Raw genomic sequence first — 22,997 nt, forward strand, 5'->3', positions numbered from 1 at the left:
GGGAAAGAGAGAAAGACAGGAGGAAAGAGCAAGAGGGCAACAAAGAAAAGGAGACAGCAACAAAGAGGACAGATAACAAACAAAGAGGAGCAAAGACAGCAGCGAAGAAAGTGTGACGCAGACACAGGCACAAATGCCATCGGGTTGACCATGATACGCAAATGATAGACAGACAGAGATAAAGCAAAGAAAAGAGCAACAAAGAAAGAGCCAGCAAAAGAGGCCTACAGTTTGTTTGAAGAAAAGGGTGGTTTTAACTTCTCAGCTGTGAGTTCTTATCTCGAAAACACTCTCCTTGAATCAATTTGATTCAATCTCTCCCACCTGTCCATACCTCGGTGCTGCATGAGTACAAGATACGATCTGAATTCATCCTCTCCCTCTTGTCTTTGGAAAGGATCCAGTCCGCCTCAGATGTGAAGGATTCAAATATGCTGGACCAAATTCATCCTTGGTATAGCTCCATCACTGCCAAAGGAGTTACAACTGCAATGCGTTTTGCTTTGCGTGGCTCTGAATCATTTCCGCACCGGAACTTTATCTGGTGTGAACTGGGAGGAAGGCAGAATAGACCAGGGCTTGGGTGCTGTCGCTTCATAAGGTCCATCTGGTCTCTTTATTACGCAAGCTCCTTGACGCTGGGCTGTGTTTTCTATTCCTCACGTTTTCAGAGTCTGGAATGACCAAAGCCTGGTTTCCACCAAAGCCTCTCAATGCTGCTTTAACCTTGTTCACAATTATGATAACCAGTGATGTGCACTGCCCCTAATGATATGGGTCCTACCTTGCACCTCAGGGCACAACAAACCTTATGGGATACACAGGCTTGGACTTGGGCCTCTTCCCCAACCCATCCTCTGCTGCTGAACAAAGCACAGGCACCCCCTGAATAGTTTAATGTTCTTGGCTTTGATCATCTTCTCAGGTAGTTCATTACGCATGCTCATTGTTCTCTGAGTGGCAAGTCTTTCCTTATGGTTATGGTTACATGTCAGGAGGGAGTTCCCTGAATAGGAGCTGCCCTAGCAGGCACTAACAACATGGGAGTTGCAGTCAGCTACAAGCAGCAAGCCAGGAATGATTTAGGCAAGTCAAAGCTTGGGAAGAATGTAAGGGAAGTCACTACTCGGTGTCTATGTGAAGCTAGCTGAAGAGGTAAAGACAAGTACATTTATAATACCTGGATCTAGGTGCTTAGATACTCCAGTGACAAGCCTGGTATAAAGACACAGAGGGAAAGTTGATGGATGGGGGTGACTCTCTCATATCCCCATCCCAGAACCTGGCCAAGACTGAAGCATATGATGTGAAAGAGCAGTTTGAAGCTTGGTGCAGATAAGGTACTTCTTGGGCATGCACATGGGTATCTGGAGAGTGTCCCTGGGTTCAGGAGATGCCCGAGGGGTGCACTCGGTTACCCCTGCACCACAAAGCTCTGCCTTAGTTCCCACATGGATGAAATGTATACTCCTGAGCTAAAAAAAAAAAACAACCAAGGGCTGGGGTTGTGATGTGGGATGTGAAAACCACTTCACCTGCAGCAACTGCAACAGAGTGAAGGCTTTTCTGGGGAGCCCCCAGTGCTACCTCTTTCCTGACAGCTGCTTCTTATAGCAGGTGTTTCAAAGTCTTGCAATCACTAGTGCCATCAGTGCAATAGGGCTCATTCCCTGCCATAGCAGCATGTGAGATTCAGGGAGCGCGGCTTCCTGACTGCCTCCCGTCTCAGCCTGGGGAGGGAGGTCTTCTCCACAACAAGAGGTGTCGACTACAGGATTCTCGCCCCCACTGCACGGATACCAATGCTAAGGTAAGGGTCCATCAGGACACCTGTCCTTGAAGTGGCATGTATGGACCGTATTATACATCAGGGTGGTCAGGGAAGTGGTGGGGATCTTGGGCTCTGCTCCAGCTTAGGCAGGATGCCAGGAACAACCGACATGTTCAGTTCTTTTCCATTTCTCTTCATAAGCAGCCCCGAGACCTTGGAGCCTGAGCAGCTAGACAGGCAGGGCTTGGCTCTTCCCCTGCTTTCACAACTACTCTCACAATATGGGCTCCACCGGGGCTTCCTCAGATTGAAATCAGGGCAAGTGAGAGGGGAAGGAGGCCTGAAAGGGGACAATTATTCTTATTCCTAGGTGAACCAAAAGGGCTTACACCATCAAAAGGAAATTAATTGGGCAGAGTTCAGAGCTTGGAACAAAACTGATGCAGCGAGGAAATGAAAGGGGAAGTGAAGGTGCCGTGGGCCAGCAGGCTCCATTATCTGCACGGCGCACACCTTGCTGGAGCCACTTATGGGCTGTGTGCCTCTGCCCTCGGGACTGTGCCGGGGCCGTGTGCTGAGCGAAGCACTCCTCCTTGGCACCGCTCGGTCTCCCACAGCTGCGTGAGATCTCGACACTTCCCCTTTCCACCTGAGCCGCACAGACAGGCAACTTCAGCAAGCAGGTAATTAACCATCAAACAATGGCAGGGATTTGAAGATTAGCACAGGGGAAGGAGTGGGAAAACTCATTTACACCAGACAAAGGAGGAGGGGGTGATTACTTGCTGCGGCGACAATAGGAGAAATCAAACCTGGCCACGACAAATGATAAAGGGATGTGGGTGCGCGAATATCCCCCAGGTTTCTTTTCAAGCACTAAAACGTCACCGTTTTCTATCATCCTAATTCTCGGGTCTAAGTGAGATTAAACTCTAGCTGGCGTGATGCTGCCTTCACTAAGTTCACTTCCAGCGTAGAGATAAGGCCAACTTTCCTTAATGCATCTTAGGAGACAGTGGGAATCTTTTGCAAACATGCAGTGGAGCCGGCTTATTACAAATACAAATACAGCTTTCCAGGCGCAGCCCTTCTCCCTCCCCTCGCTCTTTTAAAGTTGAGAACGCAGAGAACAGTTGTGCTCCTAGCATCCTCCGAGGAATGGGGTAACGATGTGGCTGCAGCTGGGCTGCAAGAAGGGCCCGAGGTGGGTTTGAGCTCCTCAGGCCAAGCTGCTGCATTTCAAGGGACGCAGCAAGCAAAGGAGCAGGCAGGACACAGAAGCACTTGTTAATTAGGCCAGAGCCGGGAACCTGAAGATGAAAGGAAGGAAAGCTGTTGTGTTCCAGAGGCTAATGGGCTCTGTGTGAAGTCTTCTTCAGAGCTCAGACTGCCACGCAGGGTTGCCTTTCCTTTGTAGATGGGAGCTCGTGCTTTTGCAAATGAGGCAATCCCTACATTTCGGTGGGGAATTAATTTCAAGGCATGTGCGGCAGCTTGGTATTCATCTTCCTCACCCGGAAATCCCTCTCTACCCAGAGTCTGACTCAGACTCTCTAAAGCATTGACTGGAGACCAGGAGGTGAAGCCTCTTACTTTGCCGCTACTTCAGTTGTTTGATATGGCCTATCTCTACATGGCAGAACTCGTCCTAACAGTAACCAGTATGGGACAAGGGCAATCTGCAGAGACCTGTCCCAAACACAGCAAGTCAGCTGGGGATGAAGCAGCCTCTCCTTGAATGGCTCGTTTCAGGACTGGCCGTGAAAATTCAACACCGATCCTGTGGTTTCATCACAGTGGCGCTCCACTGGGAGAGGTGACAGACCCGATGAGCCAGGGGAACGGGAATGGAGCAGGGCTAAACTCAATTCCCGCACTCCTGCTGAGAGCCGCCAGTGCTGGGCACCCCTGAAATCAGACTCAAAATCTTCAGCACTGGTCTTGCAGGCAGCCTCCAGCCCTGCCCAGTGACAATGATGGCCACCCTTTCTTCACATGGTCACTTATTTTATTTTACATTTTGGATGCCTAGTATGAGACACAATGGGCCAGAGCATCAAAACTGCTGAGCAACTAGGGTTACCAGCCCTCTAGGATTGCCCTGGAGTCTCCAAAAATTAGATATAAATCTCCAGGTGACTGCTGAGAGTCACCAGGGAGATAAATGATAGGGCATTTGTTAAAATAAATATTACATGTTGAACCTGATTTATACAGTAGTCCCGTGCATTTTTTAAATGTAATAGTAATGTGCATTTGCCTTTCTGACGTGAAGTCTATGCACCGTAATCCATAACCGGTAGACGCAAGCATGTGGGCACGTTCGCGTTGTGTGTCGTGGGCATGTTGATGTTCTGAAAATTTCCTGGAATAGGTTCAAACAGTTGGCAACCCAATGAGCAACACATGCAACTTCAGCTGAGCCAGTCAGAATGGCACATGCCCACCCGCCAAAAATCAGGCGCAGGGTGTGCCATGCTGAGCACACCAAAACAGAGGCACTACAGCCAAAGCCACTTTTGGGAATGGGGCCATAAGAGATAGACTAGTCTGGGTGACAGGGCTTTGGTGTCCCCGGGTGTTAATGAGAACCTCGCTGGCTTTCCCAGCAGAGGTCCAGGACTCAAAGGTTAGGGAGACTGAACTATCGTTTCCTATTCAGAGCCACTCCTTCTAGGTAAAGGTGATGGGCAAAGGAAGGCTTGCACAGCTGCTGCTCCTGGATAAGAAGCAGTGTCCCTTCTGTGTTCCCGCGTGGAGATTTCAAGGATAAGAGTTTCAAAAACAGACCTGTAATGGATGGTCAAGGGAACTGGGTTTCTTTACCAAAAACGACGATGAAGGGATGATACTATAACAGTCTTCTAGAGTACAAAACAGTGACCCACTCCTCTCCCTGGCCACTGGGGAGAGGAGAAGGAAAAAAAACCCCAACATCTTCATTGCAACAAAAATGGTTTAGGTTAGATGATTTGGAGCGCTGTCCTTAATGGTAAGGGAGCTGGCTGCATCAGGAACTGGTGGGGTCTCCTCCTCCACCGGAGGTTTTCAAGAACAGGTTGGACAAACAGCTGTCAGGGCTGGTCTCACTGCACTTGCTCCTGACTCAGTGCTGGGGATGGATGGGCTGAGGAGCCCTGTGGTCCCTTGTGGTGGTGTGATTCTAGGAGTCTACTGGCAAGTCAAACAGTATGTGACTGTCATCCCCCAAACTTTTGTCTTCCTTGACTATTTGTAGCAGGCTCCAGTTCTGAACACACTGGGGAACATCCTCTAGCGTCCATCTCAGGGCAGCTTCCATCTTCCCCTTTCTCCCCACTGTCTGTCCTTCCACCTGAATCCTTTCAAAGCTTTTCTTCCCTGTGCCAGCTGTCAGCAAATACAGGCAAAAGCCCTGCCTCATATCCCTTCCCACTGCAATACCCCAGAGGTCTCCCAGCAAGCAGGATGCTCTGCGTTGGGTTATCCAGCTTGGGTAACTCAGTCATAGGGCGACAAGACATATCAACCCTAGAGAACACAAGGCCAGGGAGCATAATGGCAGCTTCTTGTTTTCGGCTCTGAATCTCTGGCCCCTTGACCACATGTGTCTGTCACAAAGGCTCCATACAGGAGGAAGAGGAGGAGCAGGAGGAGGAGGAAGGAAGCTAGCATCTGTGAGGAAAGATGGTGGGATCAGTCCCCTTGAAGGCTGGTCCCTTTGGAGAACGTAGCCTGCCCCAGGGCAGAGTTTAATTGCTTCTCGAGGGGGGCTGGTTCTTTTACCTCCAGAATTTTGCCCAAAGGCCGTTTCTTTCCAGGGGGAGGAAGAGGAGCATGCAATCTGTTCTGAATTCTGCTCTTTTGTTTCTTCCTGCCTTTGACCTTCTCTCAGGGCCTCCTGGCCCCATCATTTACTGCAGGCTGCTACCTTAACTGGCGCTGTTTAAAACAGGAGTCATTTCCACGTGGTTCCCATCAGCAATGGCACCTTGTTCGCTCCCAGAGATGAGGCTCCCTTGGTTTGGAAACACATCACACAGAGAGCAGCAGAGTCTGAAGAAGAACTGAGAACAAGGGCTGGAAGGGACAGAGTCGGCCACTGCTGGCAGAAGGGGAGGTTTTCAGGGCTTGATGCTACAGGGAGTCACGCAGGTTGAAACGGAGGAAGGTTACAGATGGAGAAAGCGGCTCGGATGTTACAAGCATTCGCTGGAATCGCCCTCCTGAGCCCATAATGAGCCGCGCTGGAAGCAGCTTAAGCAACTGTTCCTTAGGATGATTTGCTTCGTTTCCAGAAGCACCCACCAGAAACTACAGTGACAAAACAGCGTGACAGGAAGGGAGCCTGGGGCACCATGGAGACCCAGCCCCACTCCTGCCTTCCTGTCGGACCCTGCCAGGAAAACTGCAGAGAAAGACACAAGACACACGTTCTGCAGCTGGAGCAGCACTGCCTCTTCCCCCGGCCATGTGGCCACCTGCTCACCAGGACAGTTTTCATGCTGGGGCCTGTTTGCTATTAGCGGTGAAACAATTCTCTGCTTGTACAAATGTTCCCATTTCACTTTCATGCAAACCCTTGGCTTGGGAGTAAGCTGCCTGGGTCACACAGGTGAACTACGGTGCCTTCGTCGGGGCCGACATTTGGACCACAGAGACACAGCTTTGCAGGGGAGAGAAGCTGGCCTTTCAGGGGCACTCTTTGTCTTTATTTTCTTTAGAGAAGGAGCTTACACTGGTTTATAGGTTCAGAGAACAGACTTTCCCAAAGCAGGTACGTTTCTCCTGGCATCCTGGCCACATCCCAGTCTAGCTCAGTATGGTTTGCCTCCCTTTAGGAGGATGCAGTATTCTTCACTTCCTGCTCTAAACAACTATGCAGCATCGCTACAAGCAAGGGCCTTGGGACATGCTGCACTGTGACCTGCACAAATGTCGATGGGTGCTAGTGATGGGTGCTAGCGCTAGCTGGAGCTTGGAGCCATCCCACATTCAGGCCAGCAGAGATCTGGAGGACTGGCAGGTAAGAATCCACTCCCTCCCATTCCAGCGCAGCAGCTGCAGTGGTGATGGTGGGGCAGCTGGGCAGGCAGGTTAACCCTTCCCTGCCTGCTTCCCCAGGACAGACAGTGCTGCAGCCACAAGAAAGTGGGAGGGGAGGGGTGGGCATGAACAGGGGCCTGGGGTGCTGGGGTGGGTGGGCAGGGGGCCCAATCTGGGCCAGCAAGGGAGGGTGGTAGGTGGGGTATATTTACACTAACCTGTAGCCTAGGATGGCTGCACCCTAGTGTAACAAGAGCTGGTGGACAAGAGATAACCGTGCTCTGGACTGGTGTCACTTGGATCTGCCTAATGAGTTCCTAAAACTAGTTTCAGGTGCTAATGTGCAGACAATCCAGGGGTTAAGAGCTCCAGGAACCACCCAAAATTACCATGTAACAAGACCCTTAAACTGCTGCCCCTTTCCACCCTAAAAGTGGTTGTATTTTGATGGTGAGGTGGAAAATGCAAGGGCCCACTCTGCAAGGTACTAGAAACCCTTGTCTACAACCAACTTCACTGAGAACTGAGGATGGTCAGCACCTTATGGGGCTGTGCCCAGTACTTGCAAATCATTTTGGGATCGGCTAGAGTGTTGTCACAAGGCTGCAGAGGATGTACGCAGTTCTTTAATGCTACAGCAAGAGAGAGAGAGGAAGGAGGGACCTGGGCCCTGATGCTACAGGGAATTTAGGTCAGGAAACTTGGCAGCTGAGTGAGAAGGGAGCCAATATAATGGTGCTACGTCACTTTGGTGACTGATAGCAACTCCAGAACTTTCGGGCGATCGACTTCATCTTAAGAAACTCAGGAAGGTAATAGCAGATTGCAAGATAAACAGCAAGGAGCTGGGATGGCAATGCATCCACTTTCTGTTTCACAGTTAATGGAGATGGAGAAAGTCCAGCTCTCTTTAGTCTGCTTGATTGCTATAAGAGGAAGAAGGGGTGGGAGAGAAAGGGCCCAGGGTTTTTTTTTCCCCTCCCTTCTATTCATTAGGCTGTCAATAATGCTCAGCCCTGGCATATCGACAGCGGATTAGCTCACCCCGACTCTGTGTACAAGACCAATGCCTTTTTAACCCAGCTTGTTTCCAAATCAATACACTCATCAGCATTCGAAAATTAGCCCGAGATGAGATTCCAATACTCAGCCTGGTGTGTCATGCTAAGAGGGCTCTTGGCCAACTTGGAGAAAAAAGCTTGCTAGCAAGGGATTAGAAATTTTCCATTAATCCTCACCTAGGCCCTTTCAGCTAACCCTGCAATGTCTCAGAGACATCTCCCTATGCATACCCCCTCTGTCCAGCGCACACCCCCACAGCCACCTCCGGCACACACCCCACATGCCATCTCATCTGAAAGTATGCAAATACTAATGAAGATGTGTTACCACAGAGCGCAGAGGCACACACTAGTTAGGCCACACAACCTGAGGGGTAGATGGGCACGTGCTAGTGAGTACATATTACCTAAAGAGTGTGCAGGCACCTGCTACTGCACACTCTTTGCCAACCCAACTAACTTTTCAACGTGCTCGAGCTGCTCAAGACCTTGCATGCATCCAGTTTCAACACACAAGCAGACATGAGTTGCTGCCATAACTACCAGCCTTCCTGCAGGTGCCCCCAGCACACATCAGGGGACACAGTCTACACGTATCCTATGGGCGTGCTTGCTTCTGCGCTTTCCCCCACACATCATTTGCTTCTTGATTCCCCTCCAGAGGGGCAGCATCCCCATGTTAACAGTGCTGGTGTCAGAATCAGGAGCTGCCTGATGACTGGCAAGAGCAAGCCGGACGCATGCCCCCGTGGAGGCCTGGACTTTGTCCAGCTCTGCTTGTCCTGCCTGCCCTTGGAGATCCTGCTCCATATTGGGGGTGTTAACAACTCTCGGTGCAACACTTGTAGCAGGTATTAGCCAGATGGGCAGGAGCAGGGGGAGGCCAGTAAAGAACAAGCGGTCTGTAGACGTAGGAAGGACAATGCTGCTAATGGGGAAAACGGAGATTGAGACGGAGCTAAGTGCAGACAGGAACAAGGGGGTTGAGAACAAAGGACCTGAAGGCCACTGAGAGAGGAGTTGTAAGGGGAAGATGAGAGGAGGACACATAGGAGACGGCAGTAGGGAGGAATGGCACTAGGGCCCAATGAGCCAGTGGAAAGCCTAGAAGGCGGTCTAGGCTGGGCCTTACCTTGCACAATGAGATGCACCCGTGAGGTCTTGGGGTGGTTGTCCGTCTGCACAGAGCATGTGTAGGGGCCCTCGTCGAAGACATCCACGTTGTTTATCCGGATGCTGTACTGAGTCTTGGTGTTGGTCACCAGCTCCACCCGGGAATCCAGGCACCACTTGTCATTGCCAGCATACAGGATGCTGCTGCGATTCAGCCAGGCCACGCGGGTGACTCTGTTATCCACCACACACCTGGGGAGACAGGGAGAGGCAATTCATTAGCCCATGCCCCCCAGCAGCTCGGCTCTGCTCCCTCCCCTCACCCCCATTTTTTCTGACTATTTTTAGCCTTGTTGCAAGCAGCAGCTATGGAGCCCCTGTGATGCGAGTCTCTCTGGAGATCGTCAGCACTTTGCCTGCTGTGCTCGCTCCATCTGAAACTCTGCCTGAGCCTCAGATCAGTCCCAGAGGCTTCCCGCAGAAACTCTCCATCCCCTCCGAGTCGCAGGGCCCAGGCCTTCTGCCAGATGCCTGCTTACCATTCCCAGCACCTCTCTGAACCCCTCCGCTCACCCTGGATCTGCCACTCACTGCTTGCCTGCAATCCGGCTCGAGACTGCTGGGGACAGCCTGAAACCGCTGCCCAAACCTCAGCATAAACCCCTGTCTTTTGGGAAAGTTCAAATCTCATTTTTGGCTTCCCCAATGCCAAGTCGTTCTGGTTTATCCTCATTGACTCCCCTAATTCACACAGGGAGAAGGGCAGAGGGCAGCAAGGAAAACACTTCTCACGCTGCTTTTGGAGACAGGGAAGAAGTACGAGACAGTCGGATCTCCACAGCTAACCCACCCAATGGCCTGAGAAACATTACAACCCACCTCCAAGGAGACTCTCCAGCCCTGCCGTGTGAGCACCTCTCCCTTTCCCTTAGCCCAACACCATCATCCAGGCTGTGTCATTTCCTGCTCCACCTCACTTCCACACGAATATTAGTACATTTATTCAATGCTTTAATGCACACAGGCTGGAAGATTCCTAAGGAACCTTCCAAGAGGAGTATTATGAGGGGAGAAAATGGAGACCTGCATTTATGAGTGGGGTTATACAATGTTGTGGCCCATGATAGCAGGGCCCTGGCCCTAGTGACCCTGGAAGTCCCTTCCATTGCAGCCTCAGGTCCCTGACCACAAAGCCCAAGTCCTCTTTTTCATGCGGATGCCCAAGTTGATGCCCAAAGGGACCAGGAGTGTTAATAAGGACACCCCTGACCCCCAACTGTTCACTTGAGAGTCCAACATGCAAGCCACCGAGCTAAGCCTGTGCTTCTTACAGTGCACGTCCGATATCGCACCCCCAGAGCAGCTCAGCAAAGCCGCGCAAGATGCCAGAGATGGCGGATAATGTCCAAACATAAAGCTGCTCAGCTTAATATCCATTGTTTATATTCTCTCCCCAGTTGTGATGCAAATGAACTGCTGAGCCGCCCAGCGAGAGAGCACCAGCTTTGCAGTCACCTCGCTGAACGCGGTGGACTTTATGGGCCATATGTCAGACCACCGTGGCACTGGTGTTACAGCAGTGACGGGTTTGCCTCCCAGGTGTGGTCTGTCAATGAGGCCTCACCACCCTGCATGTCCTTCAAGGGCTGTGCCCTTCCTCGGTGTCAGCATATTGTGGGCACTGCCACTATTTGAGCAATAATAAACAAAAATGACTTGGAAGCCGGCTCAAATCACAAATAAAAACCACACTTCTACCTACAGACACTCCTGTTCCATCTGTCTTCTCTCTCTCTCTTTTTTTTTGTTTTCCTTTCTACCTCTATTGCGCTCCTTCATCCATCACAGAGCCCACTCCCAGGCTACATAAGGAATGAATTAATTCCATTGTAAGGCAGTATGTGAATGAAGCCGCTTCAAAAAGGTGAGGGAAGCTCATCGCCACTCTAAATGGAACCAGCTTTCGAGTGTATTTGGAGAGAGCAAAACATGATTGATAGTGAAGAAAACAAAAGATCCCAAATGGCTTCAATGAGCAAACTGCAATTTTCAGCCAGTGTTGCTCAGGCTGCTGTCTCTCCAGGGGGCCTGGACCTGAGATGGAGTACTCCTGGGCTCCATTTCTGACTCTGCCACTGGCTGTGATGCTGGGCAAAGCGCTGCCCTGTGCACTGGTTTCCTCCTCCATAAATATATTTTTATCTCCACTATAAATGCATTCCTTATCACAGCACTTTATCCATAATACGTGCTTTCCCAGGGCATCTTCAGTGCATTTACCCCCACAGCCTCCATGGGAGGTGGAAAATGCTATTATTGCTTTCTTACAAGTCAAGAACTGAGCTGCAGAGATGAAGTGGCCTGAGGTTTCACAGGAAGGCATGCAAAGGGCAGAATTGAAGCCAGATCTCCTACGTCCTAGGCTAGTACCCGGCTACTGGACCACGCATCCTCTTTGCTTTGAACATACTTAGATAAAGAAAGCAACCAAAGTAAGCACGTGTTATTATTGATGTTAAAAAAAATTGGCTTCGGGAGGGCCAGTGTTAGCTGTGCTTGATCCATGGTTAGGGACTGTAAGAGGCGCTCAGGAGTCACTCAAAATGGCTTTAGGATATCACTTTTTCCTTTTAATGACTAATGTTTCATTGCAGCTATTACTGCCAGGGCATGAAAGCCCTGCCTTGTATCCATGCCAAAGACTGCCCTCAGTGCATTCAGTTGTAAATGGGTGCCTGGCCACTTTGGCTGGAGAAGGCGTCAGGACAGGATGCTAGCTGCACTCCTGTGTGCTGCTGGCTGTAGGCATTGTAGGCACCATTCTGACTGTATCAACCATTAGACCCTGGAGGACCTTTAACTTTTTCAACCATCATGAAGCTGCCGAGAGCCACAGCATGAAGATGCAGTGTAAGAGCGGGGCTGGCTCTAGGGGTGCAGTTTTGGGATTCACAGCTACATATGATGGGCACCAAGAAAGAGGTGCCTGTGCTCCTTACTTGTTGCCCTGGAGTGATAGTTCAGATAGGAACCAGGGGATGAGGATGAAGATGTGGCCTGAGCTTCCTGCCTGCAGCCTTCTGCAACGCTTTACCCCTTGGATCAATGAGCAGGTTTAGATAGTAATTAAAGCATCTCTTTCCCAACCCAGATCTTTGTGAAAAGCATCAGCTTGGAGATCCATGGAGAATAACAGAGCCAGACAGTGTGTAATCCAAGCGTTCCCTCCATCAAATGGGCACTAAAGTGCTTTTGAAAAGCAACGGGGCTCAGGCAATGCATGAAGCTACAGCGAAATAAGTGTTTTCGCCCTTCACAGCACCTGGTCACAATCTTCCCTTATCACATTAACATGCTCCTGTGTCCCCAGGATCGGCGTTCTTACAGGCTGTTATTTTTGTGTGTTTTATTTAATTTCTTTCTTCTTAAAGCTCCAGAGGCAGAAAAAACCCCTGGAGGACAAGCAGCGGCTCGCTACCTGTCTGGGGAAGGGGCATGCCAGACTCTGGGCACCACAGAGCTGTTCCCTTCCACACTGGAGTCCCGAGCAAAAACAGCCCCAAGATGCAGATGGGTAAATGCTTCAAGGCAAGCAAGAGCAGGAGCTGGGTCCTGACCACAACATTGGGTAGGTGACCCTAACTAGGATTGGGCCCTCCCTTTATATGCACCTCATCCCCTGCCCAAATCTTGAACAAAAGATGACTGTACCAAGAAGTTTGCAGATGTTAGGTTAGTGTTGCTCCCAGTTCCCTTCACTGCTCCCTCTGCACTGCCAATTAGCACAAAAGGGTAAGAGTAACACCAACATGGTTTGAGGGTCACCTGCAAACATGCCCATCCCTCTGTCGGCACATAACCATTGAGCAAGGCCTAAGGTACGTTGCGTCCAACCTTGGGTAAGTGATTGCTCTCATGGTGCGACAGTGGCAGAGGGCCTCCCTCTTTCTCCACTTTGTGCCCACAGATGCAGCAGTCAGGCCCAGTGCCAGGCAGGATGGTCAGGGAGGGCATGCAAGGACTCTGCAGATAGACCTCCTGGGGGCATTGCTACCAGCTGAGACCTAATGCCAGCTGGAGCCCCAGAGCTCAGAGGGACCTGCCCAGGATCCCAGCCCAGCACTCCTGTATATTTTTAGGGACAGAAGTCAGTTTTCCCCATGGCCAGGGCTCAGTTCCCTCTCCTGACACAGATTGCAGCTCACGATAGGTGAACGATCCAGTACTCTCCCTTCCCCTTCCCATCTGGTTCTTTTCCCTCTTCCAGTTGTTCCTGGTTTTATCAAGCCTGTAGATGGGAACCCCTTCTCCCCACCGTGAAGGAAATGCTGACGGTCAGAGCAAGCTACATGCCTCGCATGCCTTTGGCTGCAGCAGCAAAAGCAGGTGGAAGATAAATCCCCAGCAAAGTCTGGAAACTTCCCCCTTCCTCTGGCAACATTCAAAACCCAGAGATGCTCCCCCTTGTTCACTTGTGCTTGCTTTGAAGCATCTCTCTCTCACTCTGTGATGTGCCAGGGAGGGAGAGGAGGGGATCCCCAGGGGGTCAGGAAACAGCACTTGCCTCAGAAAAGATGTAAAAATAATTAAGCACATACGAGGTAATTTTGTCTCTCAAGATCCTTAATCCTCATTACATGGCAGCTCAGGAGGCAGGGCCTTCTCCTCCAGGAAGATGAAAAGCTTCCGCCTTCCAGCGAGGGGAGGCGATGCTTTTGGTCTCTCTCTGTGTTCCTTCAGATCCCGAGTCTCGGGTCTCAAGGCTTCCCTCGGAGAGGTGGGAGGTTGCTAACATGCTGCTGTCACAGCACCCTCCCTGCTCAGCAGCAGCGGTGTACCACAGGCTGGCTCCGTTGCAACACCCCTCCGCCATGGCGCAGGGAGGGGAGCTCCATCTGACTTCCTCTGTGCCTCAGTTTCCCCTCACCCCTCTCTGGGAGAGCTGGAAACCATGACTCACTAGGTTATGGGCAGTGTACTGAGGCAGCTGCTCACCTGGTAGGGCAAGTAGCAGTCCACGGGGGAAGGAGAGGTGCTGTGGAAATGGAGAGACTGCAGCAGACCCAGGGTCTCCAGTCACTCTATGCTCAGCCTTCCCATACCGTGGTTCCTGCCCCCAGGCCCCACGGGGATTTCAGAAAGTGCTGCTCAGAGGAGGGAAGTTCCCTCTCATGGAGCCACTTGCTCTTTTGAAATCTGGATTCAGTCTGTTTCCAAATAACCCCAAATATCCCCAAACTCTCTGGGCTCCTCTGCCAGAGAGCTGGATGGTGGGCGGGTCAGATGGCTTGGCCAAGGCCACAAAGAGAGTCAGTGGCAAGGCGGAGAACAGGACTCCGGAGTGCTGCCCTGTCATCCTGGCTACTGTCAGCCCACGCAGCACGTAGTTACCCCTTGACATGTCCGGCGTGCCATGAAAAACCCAGGATGGTACCGGCCCGGTGCCATGGGTGATAAGAGATGAGGGGGTTGTCACCAGGGCCTCTGCAGATTCTCAAACCAGTTTCTTAAACCTGATCCAGGACATGAGAGGCCTGGTCTGGGCTCCAGATCCCGCTCACCTGAAAATCAACGTAGATAAATTCGCTGAGAAGGCAGCCAGCATTTCAGGGCAGGGGACTTTCCCCAGCACAGACCAGACTAGATCCTGCATGGAGAGAGTTGGCCCCATGTGCCCTGCTAAGCTGTGGAAGAGAGGAGAGTTTCCAAGAGTAGGCTGGCAAGCCAGCTTCACCTTCGCAGGGCAGCACAGACCATCACGCTATGAATAATCAGCTAAACTCGCCCATTGCTGGAGGCAGGAGTGTCGCGGCTCAGATTTATTCCTGTGATTATCACACTGTATTGTTATTTATTAGGATTAATTAAAGGCCAGGATGGGAACTACTCATTCCCATTCAAGCGCAGCCCCATTGACTTCACAGACTCCCCAACTGCTGCTGTGCGCTGGGAGAGTGATGTTCCCGATCGATCCCTGGGCAGAGCCGAGTGCTGGGGACACGGGCCAGACTGGCACCTTGAGAGACTGAGCACTCCTCTGTGTATCCACAGAGCATGAGCAGGGATGTGACAAGCTTGCCAAGTATGTGGCTCTGCCAGCGCCCAGATGCCTCTTCCTATCTGAATTAACTATGCTACAGCTCCCTGCCGACTTCAGCCTCAAAACTACCAAGGGAAAGACCCTGGGAAGGAGAGTGCGAGGGAGGGACAGACAGACAGATGACCACCCACATTACAATCCTCAAAGCTTGCCTCTTTTTGCAGTGCCGTACCAGCCAGGATGGGGCATCCAGTGTATATATAATGCACCATTAGTAATCTGTGGCAGGACAGTAATGCGCCAGCAGGTTTATGCAGGCATCTACAAAGCATGTTTAAGATGCCAGCGGTTATTTCATTAACTAGTCTGGCGAGACTCTGTTCATCATCATAATTTCCCTTGAAGGAGCTGAGCTAGAAGCCACCACAGCCCATATATCTACCAGAAACGTATGGGGGGAGAAAAGGAGCAGAGCCCTAGACACAAATTAAATCGAGTTAGAAGTGTATATAGTTCATAGACCACAGATGATGGGACCAGACCAAGTACAGGGGTCTCATCCTGACCCGTGGACTCCTGCTTCCTGCCCCGACATCACCTGCATCCTTGTTTCCCCTGCACCGGCCCCTCTCTCCAGAATCTCTTGTCACGACTGAGGAGCGAGGCTGGGGAGTGGTGACAGCCAGGGCACAGGGCTGCAAAGCCAAGGGGTCTCCTGCAGAGCTGCATGCAGTAATTTTCAGCCTTCATGGCTCAGTTGACTTAGAAATGGACACCCCAGAAACCCTTGGCTGCCTTTAGCCTAATAGGAGGAGCTTGACAGAGGAGGTAAGTCTTCCCTGCTAATAAATAACAAGCCTGGGTCCTAGCCATCACAGTCTGGTTTGTAGCTTGCCTTTGCTGTGCCAGGTGCATACAACACTTGCTGCCACCCCTCAGCTCACACACAGGCAACTGCAATCAGTCAGAAGAGGGGCTGTAGATGGCTTGCTGTTTCCACTCTACCTGTACTCTGTAATCTACATCTATAATGCAATTTGTGATGTACAGCCCTACTGGACACGTGTGCACACACGCCATACACACCCAGAACCTGTATACTTAAATGCATGGTACGTGATTACTTCAGGCATGCACACGTGCACACAGTATACCTCTTGTTGGTGTGGGCACCTAGATGTTTAGGACTGTGAATCCAAAAAGATGACAAAGCCGGTAGGGAAACACAAATTGCCAGAGCGAGGGACTAACATTAGAGGGATGGGGGTGAGGAGGGGAATGCAACTAGGTTACAGAAAATACACACTACACGTACATATAAACCCACACTGCATATGCTGTGCACACGTACATACAGCGAACATCACTGCTGCATGCATGCATACACAGAGTACGGGTATGTATACACAGAAGGAGCTTGCACACTCGCTGTACAAATGTTCAGCACAAGCAACACACAATACAGGCTTTGTTCACATCCACATCTACACAAAATACAAGTGGTGCACACATTTCTAACAATTATCCCGACACACTTTTAGCTTCTCTCATTCCTTGGAGTCTCAGACCAGCAGAGACTCGTCATGCCTCACAAAGGGTGACTGCACCCAAAAGCTTGCTAAGAACTTTTTTCCAACTACTCAGCTGGTCTAAAAACGATATCGCGTCCACTCAAAGAACCTTGCCTGCCTATGTCCTTAGACCAACTCAGCTACAGTCAAAAACCCAGTAACAATTATTCTGCTGCTTGTCTAAGTGCATTTGCAGCATATTCTGCTGCTCCTGGGACCAGGCAGGGACATAGCCTATGAAAAGGAAATCCCAAGATACTTCCTAGCCAGCAGTAGCTGGGAAGCACAGCAGAAGTCCATGAAAACCCCTGATCTTGAAAGATCTCCAGACTGCAGAGATTTGGAAAAATTCTCCTCTCCAGCACCTCAGTCCTTTTCTCTGCCCCTCAGGATCCCCGCATGCTTGAATTTCACACCTTGCTAATCAATACAGCGGCTGAGAGCCATTTATTTGATCGTTCAGACTATAATGTCTGGGCTTGGATGAACAAGGCCTGAGATCTCAACCACATGAGTCAAACAAAAGTTAGTGGACTGAGGAAGGGGGTGAAATTCAATGGTGTGTGTTATGCAGGTCGGACAGGATGATCTACCGGCCACTTCTGGCATTAAAATCTATCATTCTAGGCACAGAGAAAGTCCTGATGGATGAACAATAAATCAAAGGCGGGAGACTCACAAGTTATCCCAGAGGGAAAGCTGCAGTGAGCAACAGAATGAAGTATCAGGGAAAAAGTAGTGAGAAAACGGAGTTGGTTCCTTTCTCCCTCTCCATTTCCCACTACCACCTCGCCCCCAAATCCCCGGGCCACTCTTGATGTACACCCACGTAAAGGAAGGACAATCAGGCTCAGCACACGGGTATCCTGCGTTCAAGGAGACATGAGTCACAGCGGAGGAAGAATGGGGGCTGTTCCTCCGCACTACTGACTGAAGCAGCAGGCTATCAGCCCTCTCTGGATGTCAGTCCTCGCGTGGGGGAGGCAGCTCGCTTACTACCTGGCACCTCTGATAAGCTTTGACTTTGGCTCTGTCACCGAGCCGTTTGGAGATCTGCTCTTGCTAACGGGAGCGAGGAGGAACCGATGCATCCCGTGGGCGTGGGGCACCGAGGAGTCTTGTTACAGGGTGGAAGCAATCTCGGGTTTGGCCCCCTTGGTAGCAAACCCACAGGATGCTTGGCACACCCCGACTGGGTCTGCACCTGCCGTCCTGGATCTCAGCCCCCAGCCACTGCAGCCCCCCACCCCCTTCGTCCTTGTCACGGACACAGAATTTGAGATGAAGCTGTAAAATTTGCTGACGGCCAGACTTGTCTGTGCAGCCCTCGAACAGACCCTGGCGTGATATATGATGCTGACCCTCGGGAGCTGGCACTGCCTCCACGCAAAGACAGAAAGAGACAGCCGAGCAGAGGCAAGAGGGGAAAAACGAAGAAAAGAGAATCTAGAGAAGAATGAAAAATGGGGCGAAGGGAGGAGATCAACAGAGAGCAGTGGGGTTAAAAGACTGCATGGCAGGGGGGAACCTGCCTCCTCGCTGCTGGAGCTGCTGGAACTCCAGCTGGAGCAGCAGGAGACCTGGCAGGTAGGGACTGCCCCCTGCAGACGCAGCATCCACCTCAGACCTCCTCTTCTCTGCAGTCGGAGGGTTTCCAACACCGGCAGGGCTGGCACGGCACACTCCGATCAGCCAGTTCCCAGTTCTGTTCAAATTCATACCGAGATACTCAGGCACCGAGAATAAACGGCCTGAGTAGCTCCCTCTCCCCTCATCCTCACCCCGCTTCCTGCCCACGAGTCTGGAGGATGTGACCATATTTAACGAGCTTCACTCAAATGGGCCATTGCGGGGGGCATCAGCTGCCATTCAAGCCTGCTCTCTCTTCTGCTTCCCCCTTCCTCTTCCTCTGCCAGCCAGATTGCTCTCCCTTTGTCCTTCCCTCCAGGCTGGAGGAGCAGAGAGGCGACATCCAGGAGGAGACACTTCCCTGATTGTTATTAATTGCACTGTGGCAGTGAGAAGGGAGAGAGTGGGAGTCAGGGCTCCTGGGTTTCATTCCTCATCCGGGGTGGGAGCTAGGACCAAAAATAAGGAACAGACTTCTGGGCCCTGTCCTGAGAAAGCAGTGTGGCTTGGTGGCTATGGCCAACGGGTCTGCGAGGCAAAACTCTGAGACCCGATTACTGACTTTGCCACTGACTTGTGAGATGCCCTTGGGCAAACCACTTCATCTTTCCACCCCTTCCATTCCCCCCCTGGTAAAACGCAGCTAAAATATTGTGAGCCTTTGTTCCACAGGGCGTTGGGAGGGTGCGTTAATGCCTGTTTGTAAAAGTAAAAGCGCTGCTCGGGTGAGAGTTTATCCATGCAAATGATTTGCATGAACTGCATCCATAATGTGGATCAAGCTCTCCAAGCCCCACCCTGCTCCGAGGGGTCCATTGCCTGGGACTCGAGGAGCCGCAAACAACTCCTGGCACACAGCTCGTGACACATGCCACAGAAACGAGGGCAGAAGAGCAGAGAGAAAAAGGAGAAGGGAAAAAAAAAACACAAGGTAAGAGCATCAATGTTTCCTTCCAGCGTCGCCCCCCCAAGAGCCCCTCCGGATCCCAGAGCAAGGGGAAGTTATACGGGAGGCATGGAGCCTGCAAACACCTCCCACCACTTCTTAAGCAGCAATGGCTTAGGGGGTGGCCCGAGACAGGCACCCAGAGAGTTGAGTGGCTTGGAGTCCAGCCTGCAGCCTGGGGAAGCATCAGCCTGTTTTGGGAATAGGTAGGAGGCCAGCTGCGGGCTCAGGGATGCTAAATGCCTCTTTCACAGGCACCCAGCATGCCAGTGGCAGACCCCAGGGTAGAACCCAGGTCTCCTCATCTGTAGGCCCAGGCTTTAACCTCTAGGCAATGCTCCCTCCTGCACAGCGAGTGGATGAATGGAACTGGCAGCTCTGGGACAGGCTAAAGGAGCAGGCTGAGAGCACTTGCAAAGGGGAGGCTCTCCCAGTGCCTTTAGTGGTGCCAGTGATTGGTGCTTTCCTCCCACACAAGCTTGTGAGCTGCTGCCCCCCACATTCAGCTCCGGCATGTGTTGCAAAGGCCTGCAGATGTGGCAGCGAAGGCTGAGGCAGGTGGCTCTCAGGAACGCTTGCCCCCAGCGCTCGTCTCCCTCCAGCAGCAAGCGTGTGTGGGTGCGTGCATGTCATCAGGCATTAGGAGGCTAATTCCGGGTAGCTGTGTGACAGGCTCTGAAATTGGAGAATTTCTGAGCAGTCGGAGATTAAGTCCCTTCAAAAGGAGCCCTGGCTAAGGAGCTCACGCGTGCTAAACCCTCACGTCTGAGTCACGGGAAGCGAACGGCAAAGAAGACGGATTCGGATGCGGTGGTCAGGGACTGCGAGGCTGGGCAGGTCTTTATCGCTCTGCAAGCAGCAGATTTGCAGCCCCTCCCCAAGCCCTGGACCACATCCCGGCTCCTCCTTGCCCTTCCACTTTCATGCCTAGAGTCTTTAATAACAGCGATGCTTTGGGCATTGACTGCATCTTCCTCCTGGGGATCTCAAAAGAGTTTTACAGAATATGACTGGATCTTCCATCAAGTATGGCATTATCTAAGCTGCACTGGAGCAAACCTGTTGGTGCATCTGACCCTGTTGGTGCATCTCATCCAGGATCCTTTCCCTGCAGGTGGTCATGGCCTGGATGACTGCAGGGGATCCCAGACTTTGCTCTAGGGTGTCCTCCTGAGGTGACCGACTGTGAGGCTTTCCAGAGAGGCTGCAGCTGTGTGTGGATACCTCCACTCAGCCCTGGGAGAGCTCCAGCTAGAGATGAGCTCCTGCTTTGAAGCATGAGGGTGAAAGGAACTTGTGCATTTTCTCCTTATTTCTGCTTAAATCATTTCTATTTCTGTAGTGCACGTAGGTTCCTCTCAGGATCCAGGCTCCGTTGTGCCGGAGGCGAAGCACCGGTCCAACAGAAGACAGTGCCTGCCCCAGGGCACAGCTAATGCAAATAAGAGTCTTAATCAGAGAGCACTAGAGCCACACTCCAGGCCAGACCTGTACTTGGCAGGCCCAGAACCATGCACCTGCCTGGTACTAGCTACAGAGGCTTCAGGAGGAGGTTTGAGAAACCCTCCAAGTGCAAATAAGGGGCAATCCAGCCCCAGGAAGTGTTTGGTTAAATCCCTAATAATCAGTCAGGTTTAAGCCAAGGGACATGAAGGGTATTTTCCCTTTCAGCAGCTTTATTCACCATAGTCCATGGCATTGTTGCAGTGCAAATGTCCTTTCTGGCCTTGGCTTCCTCCCATGGCAGTCACTGCTGCAGCCTAACTATGCACTAGCCTAGCAGTGATGGTACATGCCCCCTTCTGTCCCGAGCCTCCGGGAGCTGGGATGATGACACAGGGAAGAACAGAAGCTCCTCATCTCCCTTCCTTGGACCATCCCTAACCTTTTTCCTTTGGTTTGGGATTGTTCGCATTCGTATGCTAGAAATGGAAACAACCCCCTGCCCTCTCCTGCCTGCAGGGGTAGCAACCATGCCCTGTTTGGGGGATGAAGCAGGGGAAGAAGAAAGAGACCTTAAGTACCTCCACATCACTTACAAGGCCCAGGGCTGGGTCACTTGCTGCCAAACCTTCTCTGCCATGTGAGAGCCAAAGCAATTGATACTGAAATATTAGGAGCCAGCAAACTGGCTCAGGGAAACTGGGAACTATTAGCACTTGCTCTCCATGCCCTAGAGCGGTGCCATTAGGCAGGCGGCGTCAGGAGCTGGTCTGAGCTCTGCCAAGAGTCTGAGCTATTATACAAAGGGTATCTTAGTGTTCAATAGGTATTAATCCGGAATCCTTGAGTCCCAAAGGTCTGAGCTATATAGCTCTCGGTGCTACATAGATATTAAGCCAGGACCCCTCAGTGCCATGGTCGAGTCTACAGTATTCATCATACAAGCTCTCGGGGAGGGGGCAGGGGCCATCTTTTTGTTCTTGGTTTGTCTCATACCTTGTACAGTGGACTGTGCTGCCTGCCCCAGCCTGTGACAAGGTGCAGCCACCGGCATTTCCTCCCCTCGGTCAGTCTAATGGGGAACGGTGGACACAGTCCCTCCACACTGCAGCTCCAGGAGTGAATGCTGCCTTCAGAGCTGAGCTCTCTTGCCTCTGGGCTGTGCCCCCTGCATTCACTCCATTTCTGCTTTGAGCAGCTGACACTAATAGCCCACGAGTAAAAGCAAAGCCACGTCCCCCTACATGGGAAAGGAATGCATTGCAGTGGGCACAAAGCCTGGGGACCGCTGGGCTCAACAGCAGCATTAACAAATCTGGAAGGAAGTGATGCACTTAAGCTATTCCAGATGGACAATTATGGCTGCCACTGGTGTTTTCTTTTAGGTCGAGGCATATAAATGGAATAGCAGGGAGCGCGGTGAGTCAGGGATGACGTCCATGGGCCAAGCACAGAGAGGGGAAAGAGAAAGGGGCACCGCAGGTTAGGTGCAAGGGCATCAGAGGGCTGGAAGAGCAGAAACAGTGCGTGTGTGTGTGTGTGTGTGCAGCAAGCAAGTGCTGAGGGGCATTGAAGACCCCATGGGAACAGCAATGGGGCTATACAGACTGGGGGTGAGAAGCCTAGGAACACTTCACAGAGACCTGAAGGTTAGGGCCGAGATGTGAGGTGATGGGTGGCAGATGCCTGCGGGCAATGATTGCTTCTAGCTAATGCTGTCAGGCTATTTGTGTCTGCCAAGTGCTGTAGAAACAGGGTACAGCAAAAGGACAGTTCTGGCCCCAGGCAGCGTACAGTTGGCTTGATGTCTTAGATCTCTGCCCTGCTCCTAATGACGCACCTTGGGATGCCACTGTGGGACTAGGACTAGATATTGCCTGGATCCTAAACCAACCTGCACAGACTTGGAGGGGGGAAAGGTACTGTACTCCCCAATGTCACTAATTACCAGATTGCCCAGCTCGTCTCCCCACAAGACCAAGAGGTCAGGGCCTGGGAAAGGGGCTGGATTATGCAGGGGGCCATAAAGGAAGCATATCTCTGAGCTCAAGACCTCACTGCGAGCCCCCAGAGCACCCTCGAGGGCTTCTTCAGACACACACAGAGCACAGAAGGCAGAGCCAACGCTGCACAGCTGCCTGGAGTTGTAGCTGTCAGACATGCAATGTTCCAGGGGGGGAATGGTCTCCCTGGGGATACAGAGCACAGCTTTTATTCTGGTCTCCAGTGGGACTCTTGGTCCCCCGAGGGGGGTGAAATAGCTCAGTTCAGGGCTGACAGGAGTGCAGCCAGCCAGAGCATGCTCTGCTGGGTACATCTGTCTCCAAGACTGCTGTGTAATCTGCCCGTTTAGGATTGCTAGCCTGGAGAGTCTCATGGGGTCACAGCAACATTCCTG

General features: G+C 51.7%; 1 protein-coding gene across 5 annotated transcripts in view; it reads right to left on the reverse strand.

The window, feature by feature from the left end:
- The window catches only part of NTM (neurotrimin), a 258,741-nt gene that overhangs the window by 109,556 nt on the left and 126,188 nt on the right, over window positions 1-22,997 (reverse strand). For all 5 annotated transcript variants that reach the window (XM_025214900.1, XM_025214899.1, XM_025214898.1 and 2 more), the window contains exon 2: window positions 8,990-9,222. In XM_025214900.1, the coding sequence (XP_025070685.1) occupies window positions 8,990-9,222 (233 nt within the window). The remainder of the gene's footprint in view (window positions 1-8,989; window positions 9,223-22,997) is intronic.

The sequence above is a fragment of the Alligator sinensis genome, unplaced genomic scaffold, assembly GCF_000455745.1.
Source record: "Alligator sinensis unplaced genomic scaffold, ASM45574v1 scaffold1085_1, whole genome shotgun sequence".
Classification (NCBI taxonomy): Eukaryota; Metazoa; Chordata; order Crocodylia; family Alligatoridae; genus Alligator; species Alligator sinensis.